Source organism: Natrix helvetica (assembly GCF_964273705.1).
Source record: "Natrix helvetica genome assembly, chromosome: 3".
In the NCBI taxonomy this organism is placed as follows: Eukaryota; Metazoa; Chordata; class Lepidosauria; order Squamata; family Natricidae; genus Natrix; species Natrix helvetica.
In genome coordinates, this window is record NC_138549.1 from 83,161,425 (window position 1) to 83,171,361 (window position 9,937).

Genomic DNA, 9,937 nt, shown 5'->3' on the forward strand with positions numbered 1-9,937 from the left:
AAGAATAGTAATATATGCGACATACTTAGAGAGAAAGCTTTAGCAGCCTCAGCAGAACAGAATGTGGGGATTTGAATAATAAGTTTGTGATAATTGACATTTCTTTCACATGGATGAAAAACAAAAAAAGTAGACTGGAAACCCTGCCAGGAAGCATATTTCCTATTATCCATGCTTTTTTTTTCCTGATTTTCAAAATCTCTGCTGACCTGTATAAAGTAGGTAGACATATTGTGTTCACACAAGGATGTTTCATAATGTTGCTGAACATACAGGACATGAATTTTTAAACCAGCCCTAAGAGGTTGATTGTACTGGATTTATTTCTCAAAACTTAATTCAAAAATTTCCTTCTGACTAATGAGTGTGTCTTCTCAGCTTAAATAATTAGGCAGCAGTGAGGAAATATACTTGAGTATTCACAACTGAAATTTTACTTCATTAAGCTAATCCTGTTATACAACTGTACTAATTTGCGTGCTATTTTTTGCATGTGTGCTGGCTTTGTAAGACCACGTAAGCAATCTAATGGAATCTTATCATTTGCTGGCATATGAGGGGAGGAGTTTCTTCCAGCTTCTTTAACTGGAAATAAGTCCAGTTGTCTTTACTGGAAGTTATTATCAGGTAGTTGATCTGAAAAATACAGAAATCAGATAGATTCCATGTCACACTATTATTAGAGACAAAAGTAGGCTGAAATTTACTTTCTCTTTGCAGAGAAAGTACCATTTGAGCCAATGATGTTACAGATGTCATCAGAAAGAAGCACAACTTATTAGAAATTAGATTTCATGGCAAGCTTTAAACTCTACTAATTTTCTGCCTGTCCCTCTTATTGTTGCTTACATTAACTATATATTCATTTTTATTTCTTCTTCCTCTTTCTTCTCTCAAATGTATATAAAGCGTGTCATCAACTTTTAAAATGTATTCCTGCTTGATTCATATTTGAACAAAATGAAACTGAATAATGGTTTCCTTACTGAAGCTGAAATGAATGTAATTAATATAGAATAAGCAGATTTTCTGTGCAGAATGTTCTTATTTAATAAAGACAAAATATAAAGAACTATTGAATGCCCAATTCCTGTGCAAGAATTGCCTTAAAAGAATAGTTTTTCTAAGATTACCCAAATGTTCTGTTCCTTTCCATATATTTTTATTTAAATTTTCATCACAGAAAAAAAAAAGCTTATGACAATACTTCCCAATAGTTGTAGGTAGCTTTCTAAACCTGGAGGTAAAATGAACAGGAACTGTTATTCTGTTAAGAAATAAATTTCTTAATGAAAAGATCATGAGCCAAGATGTCCTTCTCTTCAGCTCTTACTGTTGTTTCTGCTCTCTTCAGAGAAGGTTATGTCACTGCTCCAGACTTTAATAGGAAGGGAAAAAGGCCTTACAAAAGAATAGAATACGAAATAATGTATATTGTAGCTACAGTTTTAAACTGAGGCTTGGGGTTAGCTTCTGGTTAGTGTTATACAGCATCTTGGCCCATCATGGGTGTTTTTATGGTAGAAGAAGAGTACATTTTGAAGATATGTGTCTTAAATCCTCTAAATTTGTTTTTGGTTTGTGCAGCAAAGGTTTCATTTCTTTAAAAATGTTCATATGATTGAAATTGAAGTACTTCTAACTGAATCTTAATATCAGCTTTTGTTTTTACCTACACAGTCCCTTCAGTCTGAATATGTTCAGTACTAAAGCCTTACTGCTTCGGTGAAAGCTGGACATCTCTTAAAAATCATTTTTCTTCAAAGAGGAAGAATGTTGAAGGAGACACTTCACTGGAGAAATACTTCTTCAAACATGATTAGAACTTAAATCCCAAATCTTTGCATAATCAGGGACTTCAGTAGTGACTACTACAAATGTGTTGTAATTGAACTTCTGAATATTACAATTTTGTGTACAGATCAAGATTTTAATATTGAGAATACTTCTAACAAGCTGCAGCAACAGTTTATATTGATGGTTCTGGGTTCAGTATTATAATGTATATATATCGAGTAAAAGGTATTGTCTGTCTACGTGTACACAAAAATATGTATATTGTATAAAATATAGTATATTTTGGTTTAGAATTCAGGGTGGTTTTGTTTTTTTTACCAAAAATGTGTATTTTTCAAATATTGTTTTATACTTCAAACATGAGCCAAGATCCAGAGAAACACATCCATCTGCAGACCTACTGGGGGAGCATGGCTGCTAATATTACACACCTCGTGAGTTATGACTCCAGAAACCCCAAGGACTGCTCAGTCTGCAGATTTGGGAACAAAATTGAACATCTCTTGATCTTGGCCATATCAATCCTGCTACTTGTTGTCTTTATTGTATCTGTCTAATCACTGTTGCTTCTGGTTTTCAGAACTTTACTAGTGGAAAAAATATATTTGTTGTACCATTTTTAATTTCAGATGCTGATGTTTGCAATGTTCATATTTTAAAGGTCTTAAGGAAGTCTGTGACATAGACTTGCCCTAGCATCCTTAATTACAAAGAAAAACTTAATTTTAATTAAATCTGTATCTCTTAACAATTGTGCTCTATAATTTGTATGTCAAAGGAATTCCTGTGTTTTCCTTTCTGTATAGCCTTGTCTACAAGTTGTATAATATTAGAACGTGAGAAAAAGGTTGCCATAGCAGGGAAAATCTAATATACTGATTGGATTTGTAAGCAACAATGTTATCTGATTTTCATTGGGTTATTCAGTGACAAAAGACAGAAGACATTTCTTTTTATTATAAACAGAGACCAAGAGTCAGGAAGTCTTTTTACTCACATTTTAATGACAGATTGCAAGAACATTTTCAAAGCTGTTTATAACTCCTTGTTTTCCACTATTTTTATACACTGAATCATACTATCCATATTATTATTTGCAAATGCCATGTAGCTAGTGGCTAATATAATTTTGAACATTTAGTTCCCAGTTCATCTGAAAGCCGAGGAGAGTGGATTATAAGCTGCAAATAGTCCCCAGTACCATTTTTGTTCCCCAAGAACACCCCCACTTTAAAAGTAAAATGCCAATTTACAACTACTTATTTCTGGGCAGGGCTGTCAGTTTGAGAAATAAGGAACAGAATATGTCCATGAAGATTTTGTAAAGTGTAGAACTTCTATCTTGAATTAGTTTCCTTCTCATAAAGGACAAAATGGACTTTATTTCTTCTAATGATCTGACCATGTCACTGGCTAAGTGACCATGAGGTCCTGAACAACAAAATATAATGAAAATTGAAGTAAACCTCCTCTGCCTCTATTCACAATTATTTTTGAAACAGCTTTGTCTTGGGTCTGTAGGACTAATTTAGTGCCATTCTGGATGCACTAATTGGTAACATTCACATACCATTTGTATTATGATCAAAAGAAAGCTCCCATATTAATGGCTACCAAGGAAAGAATACCTTCTTTTAATGCATGTTATGCAACCATTTCACTCTTTCCTTCCTTGCGCAAACAATAAAAGCCACGGATCCTCGTGGTTAGTCAGAACACTCTTATTTAATCTAAAAAAGAACATTATCATTAATTGCTTTAGAATAGGTTAATATGATAAAAGACAGCCTCATGTTTAATATTATGGTTTGTTCTGAATCTGGCAACTTCGGCTTCCAAGTTGGAAAAGAAATGCACAATTCCAGTTAACTGGAAGTTTGCTAATTTGATGAATCATGTCAAGGGGGATATCAAAGGTTGATAGACTATTTCATATCAACTAACAAGGATTGGGTATTTAAACAGGCGAGGGAAATAGTTCCAATTATGATGGCTACATTTTTGGTGTTTTGTGTTTATCAGCTGCTTTAATTACTGAATGCAATATTTTATCAAATGTACATCAAATGTATTATATGTATGAGTGAGTAATAGGCAAATTCTAAGGTAATTTCTACCTCTAAAATTTAAGATATATTTTGTTATTATACTACTTATGAGACAGATGTATTATTTTTCCAATGTAGAAATATAAATGCTAATGAATGTCAAAATTATGCATAGGTTTATTCTTTCTTTTAAAAAGATTATGAAATACAATATTATTGTTAATACCAGCAATTTGTTGTCTCATTATTGACATGCTTGAACCATGAACTTTCTTGATCTCTTCTGTAATTTTTGTACCTATACTAGGAATAACTTTGAGCATTTCGAATGTTTCCGTATAAAGAATAGCATTACACTGGATAAGCAAAGCATACAAAGTGGTTCTTTGAATTGGAAGAAATGTTGAAAGTAATGCAAATTATAGAAGGAAATCGATTGTAATCTATATTTGAATATAAAATTTAGTTTAAAAAATTTAAATTATATAATTGGTAAGCAATATTAACTATGCTTTCTTATTTCAGTGTGGTCATGTTCTCTGAAGTGTGCTATCTGTATTTTATTTAAAGGATCCATTTTATATTTTCTCACAAAATGCAATTATTACCACTTTCTTATAAAACTATTTGGAACTATTAATGTTTATTTTTATATCAGAGTAATAAAAATTTACTTCTTTTCTGTTCTTCAAATATGTTGTTGCCATTCTGTACACAGCAATTTGTAAATTGAGTTCCTATGAAATAATTTTTAAAAAATTTGGTAAGATTAAAGTAGCATTTAAAATCTTTACCCAATTATTTCAGTAAGGTTATGTCTATACTGCCATCCCAAATCAATAACTTGCTGCCTGCAATACTTAATATCTGGATAAACAAAAAAAGTTCTTTTATTTCTGTCCTATGCTAGGATCAGTAATTGTGACAGTGGGAAATATTATTTGTTAGTTTTATATACAATCTTTTGTTTAGGAACTCAAAGTGGCATGTGTTATTTTATATTTATTATTATTTAGTTTAGAAAGCTGTCCAACTTCCAGTGATTCTAGGCAGTTTATGAATTATGCTATTAATAAAAATTAAGATATTAAGCAAACATCGAGAACATGGGGCATAACCTCAAACTGATCAGAGGAAAGTGCAAAAGTAATGTTAGAAAGTATTCACAGAAAGAGTAGTAGAAACTTGGAACCAACTTTCAGTGGAGGTAATGGATCAGTCATCAGGATGTAAACATACTTGGAATAAATACATGTCCATCTTAAAAAGAAAATAATTAAAAGGAAACAAAAAACACACTCAAAAGACAGACTTAATGGACCACTAGGTCTTTTTCTGCCATCAGTTTTTAATGTTTCTGTGTAGTTACAAAGGCAATAAATCATTAAAACAAAAGAGAAAAGAACATGTAACACCTGGACAAAATCACTCATTACATTACCAAAAAATCAGACATTTAACAACCACCTAACCCCAGGTCTAGGAGCAAAACCAACTTTTCAAAGACTCGTAGAACACTTGCAAAATGCAATTGTGCATATCTCCAGGGGGATGCTATTCCAGAATTGCTGTTCCATGGGAGGCCACATAGGAATATTGTACAGATAGTCCTTGTTTAATGATACTAATCATGACTAGAAACTCTGTCATTAAGCAATATGGTTATGTCCAGAAAACCCACACAACTCTACTGGTTAGCAATGGCAGGGAATGTCACAAAACACAATCACATCACCATGGGGATGTTACAATAACCATTAGTACAAGGGCCAGTCATAACTGGTTCAATGCCATCATACATTTCAATGATCACTGAATGAGTGGTCAGTAAGCAAGGACCACTTTAGTCCAAGGCTCTCCCATCCCTATTCCAGACTGCAGCCAAGGCAGCACCAAATTGTTCACCAGATCCTCAGGGAAAATCCCAAGCTCCATCTAGAATCCAAATTTGTCTTTCAGTTGTCTGGGATGGATTAATATAGCATGCCCTGCTTTCTCCAGAGGGTTGGTGACATCAAGTTGGAAGAGGTCTGTCCACAGGAATGGACTAATGGCAATATTCATCAATGACACATCACATCATGGAAATAAAATAGATTTAGAGTGCAACTCCTGGTATATGTCAAGCTTTTGATTATTTGGAACAGATGCATTATTGCGAGGGTGGCCATGAGCCCTAAGCTGCTATGGACTCAACATCCCTTGGAGGCTTATTAAAATCCCCAAGAGCTACTATCCTCATGGAGTCCATCCAGTGATGGAATCCAGCATCTCCAACAGGAAAGACGCTATGCAGCATGGAAGGTAGTACAACAGTAGCAGTCCAAACTGTTGTCCAAAGCCTGAGTTCATCTAGAAAAGGTTTCAAATCCAGTTAGATCAAGGGTGCTTTTATGACTTGTGAACTTCAATTCCCAGAATTCCTGAGCCATCATGGCTGGTTCAGGAATTCTGGGAGTTGAAGTCCACAAGTCATAAAGTGGCCATAGTTCCCCACTTCTGAACTAGACCCTTAATCCCTCTCTAGTGCTACCATTAGCCACTACAGTTAATTTCTTTCCTTGTATTTTTCTTGAAAATGATGGAACATGCTGCAGGAAAGTTTGGACAGCTGCAAGTGAAAGATATATTGGTCCAACTCAGTTACTCATTTCTGTATTTGTAGTTTCCGTTTGTTTCATTTCCAGAGAGGTTTCAAAATTGGGATCAACATGACACATTTTTGTGCAAATCAATACATTACACAAAATTTCAAACATCCAAGTTTGAAAGGTTGTGTAACATTAACATCGATGGGATTATATTAGAAGGCCTGCTCAGTAATATACAATTCTTGTTGCCAAGGAGCAGGAAGTATGTAATTAAAGGAGGGTTTGAATATTGCAATTAAGATAAAATTAGGTCATATATTTTGAAAATGGTAGAAGCATCGAAACTTTTCTCACCATAACATAAACCTAGAGTTGAGAAGAATATGCGTAAGCAGGAGTTTCTGTCCATCTTGGGATGAACGTCAGTGGTAGGAGAAGGCTAGAAGAGCAGGGAATAGAAGTACCATCTCAAAACAAAAGGTGACTCAGGAACCACAGTGGGTGGAGGGACGGGTAGGGGGAGAAATGTCAATTTCTGCAATAGCTGCCTTTTCAGAGCAAGTTGGATTTTCTTCTCCCTCCCCTTCTCCCTCCTATAATCTCTGAATAATTCATAAAGATCAGACGCAGAAGCACCACATTCTAGTGCTGATAGATACAGCAAGCATTTTGAAAAGCTCAAAAGAACGTGCCACATCTTCAGATGCACTGCTAAGACACTTCCTAGGATTTCTGCTATTCCTTTTCCTTCTTTGAGGAATGCTCCTCATTTTCCTGTTTTAGGATACTAATTGCTACCTTAGAAGGTCCTGGGCATCTAGGAGGGGATCTATATGGTTGTATTATTTTTCACTCTGGCTTTATTTATTTTTAATGTTTTGCTTATTCACAACTGCCACACTTTACACGCACCTTTTGGGATCTCATCGCTAGTTCAAACAACACTGCATCTTCCTCACTTTATTTTCTGAATCCCATCTGTGCTTTTTTTGATTTTTGCTTATAGCTGACACTGAATTTGGAATGATCGGGAAGTTTTATGGATTTCTGTGGGATCCAGTTTGTCTGAATCTGTTAAGTATTATCTGCATTCTTGGGGATGCCTTCGACTTTTCCAACAACCTATCTTTGGCTGTCTGTTGTCTGTAGTCCTGTAGACGTGTCTTAATTTCTGAAAGGCTTTTATCACTTCTAGAATCAAGCAGATTCTATAAGTTTGTTTGGAGATTTGAGAAAGTTTACCTTGTGTGCAACAAGATGGCCAACACTTCTTCCTGGAGCTCCAGACCCCTACAATTGTTCCTTTGTCATGAAGACTCCCTAGGAATTAGGCTGCCTTTGTCTCTACTCTATTTGTTGTTGGCTATCTCTGGAACTTTATCCAACTTCATGGTTATTTATATGGTCTTCGCTTCCAGGAAGCTGCGTATCACCAGCAATGCTTTCATCGTGAATGGTTGTATCGCTGACCTGAGTGTGTGTGGTTTTTGGATGCCACAAGAAGTAATGCAGGGATTGCTAACTTCTGGTTCCTCTACAGTTCATTCAGAAAGTTACCGCTTATTTCGGATTAGTCTTGTTGCTCTTGGGCTGGTTGTTTCATTACTTTCCCACGTCTTGGTGGCCCTCAACCGGTACGTGCTTATTACCAAACCACACATCGTATACCAGGCTGTTTATCAGAGGAAGCATATTACTTGGATGATATGTTTGACCTGGATATTTGCTCTTCTCCTTGCCTTGGTCCCACCAGGACTGGAAACCTGGCAACCGATCCAGCAAGAGTCTAAAAATGTCACCAGTAACAATAGCTCTAACTATGCAAGTCTAGGAGTAGCCCTTGCCGTTCTCAGCCAGACAGTCGTCCTGCTCCATTGCTACATGAGGATTGTGAAGCACGTTCAAGGCAGTGTCAAACGGGTCAGTGTCCTTGACTTCCATCTGCTGCAACAGCTGCCCTTTCTCCATACTACTGGCCAAGCTCCCCGTCGGTCCCAGCGCCATTTGAGCAGCATCTCTGTCTTGCTCCTGTGTCTGGCATTCCTCCTGGCAACCCAACCATTGATGTGGGTAAGCCTCCTGAGCTTTTTCTTTCAGCCTGCCCCCCGGGGACTGCAGTTATCCAGCTGGCTCCTTCTCTGTTCTCTCTCTGCCTTCAACCCACTGCTCTATACTTGGAAGAATGAAGAATTTCGGCGTTGCCTGCGCCTAATACTACGTGGAAGAGAAAGTACAACTGTAGCAGTAGCTGCAGCAGAAGCCTCTACAACTCTTCCAACAGTTTCTCCTCCAACCTGAAGGCTGTTACAGGTCAGCACCAAGTTAGAAAGCCCAGGGAGCTTAAAACTTCAGTGATCACCAAAGAAAACCTATAGCACACCTGGATGAAAGAGTATGCATAGAAAGAAACGTACAGAAAGCTGCACTTGGAAATTACTCATTGAAATGAAATCTTCAACTCTTTTAAGGAGAAGCTTTTTTTATTGCTGCTTTAGATAGGCTTGCCACTGCAGGGAAAAATGTATATATTTGTAAAAAAAAAACTACATTACTGTATGCAATTTTACAGGAGCTTGCTCATTGTACACAAGCTAAGACAAGCACCTTGTACAACGCAAATTGCTTATAAATGTATTAACTATAAAGCAATTATGGGGTTTGGGTTATATGTTTCTGTGCATGTGTGTTTTGTTTTAGTAGATGGAAAATATTTGCATTCCTTTCTTGGTTAACAATCCTCTAAAGTACTAATGTGAAACAAAGGAATTGCCCTTGCATGGAAATACTGCCATAGACAATAATGAAAAGGATCCAGAGATAAATATCTAGTGTCCTATTTCTAGTCCTACTGTATATCTAGTGTTCTATCTAGTGTCCTATATCTATTGTCCTCCACATAGTGTCCTAGCAATAGAACGAAAGAAAGAAATACAGACAGACAGACAGACTACACAAGTTGTTGCCAGACAGGTCCTTGACCACAAGCTTCCTTCTGTCCTGAAAATATGCATGATAAGAGTTGGATGGTGTAAAATCCTGGATATTTTCATGATTAATGACAAAGTAGTCTTGATTCTCAGCACAGTACCTATCCTTGTAATAAGTTAAAGGATGAGCGACAGAGGAAGCTGAGATGGCACATGTAGTATCATGCAGACTTGGGGAAGTGGCTGCCTTAATATTGCTGAACTGATGTAGGAAGAGGGAAGGACACAGGCCAAGCACTCCAGTGTAGGAAACAGTTTATTATGCATAAGGACCGAACAAAGATAAAACAGCTTGTCCGGACCCTGAATGATTATCATAAACAGGATTTTATACCCCACATTACGTATACAGTTGCTGGTTGTTACATTTGACATATATGGCATGATAAGGAACTGAAAGTGCTTAGTACAAATCTTAATTACCAAAAGGGACAGAAAGGAAAAAGGGAGGAGGCCATATGCATCCGATGAATTATATCAACTATAATGTTTTAAGGGAGGAAAAGGAGAACAA

At 36.3% G+C, this 9,937-nt stretch overlaps 2 protein-coding genes across 3 annotated transcripts in view; both read left to right on the forward strand.

The window, feature by feature from the left end:
- The window catches only part of CDC14A (cell division cycle 14A), a 67,282-nt gene extending 62,743 nt beyond the window's left edge, over positions 1 to 4,539 (forward strand). For both annotated transcript variants that reach the window (XM_081946295.1, XM_081946296.1), the window contains exon 16: positions 1,681 to 4,539. In XM_081946295.1, the coding sequence (XP_081802421.1) occupies positions 1,681 to 1,710 (30 nt within the window). In that variant the 3' untranslated portion in view covers positions 1,711 to 4,539. The remainder of the gene's footprint in view (positions 1 to 1,680) is intronic.
- A 3,154-nt stretch (positions 4,540 to 7,693) lies between these two features.
- On the forward strand, positions 7,694 to 8,734 carry GPR88 (G protein-coupled receptor 88; the record flags this gene model as incomplete). Its single annotated transcript, XM_081949204.1, has 1 exon — positions 7,694 to 8,734. The coding sequence occupies one exon, from the start codon at positions 7,694 to 7,696 to the stop codon at positions 8,732 to 8,734; it is 1,041 nt and encodes a 346-aa protein (XP_081805330.1).
- Between the last annotated feature and the right edge of the window lie 1,203 nt (positions 8,735 to 9,937).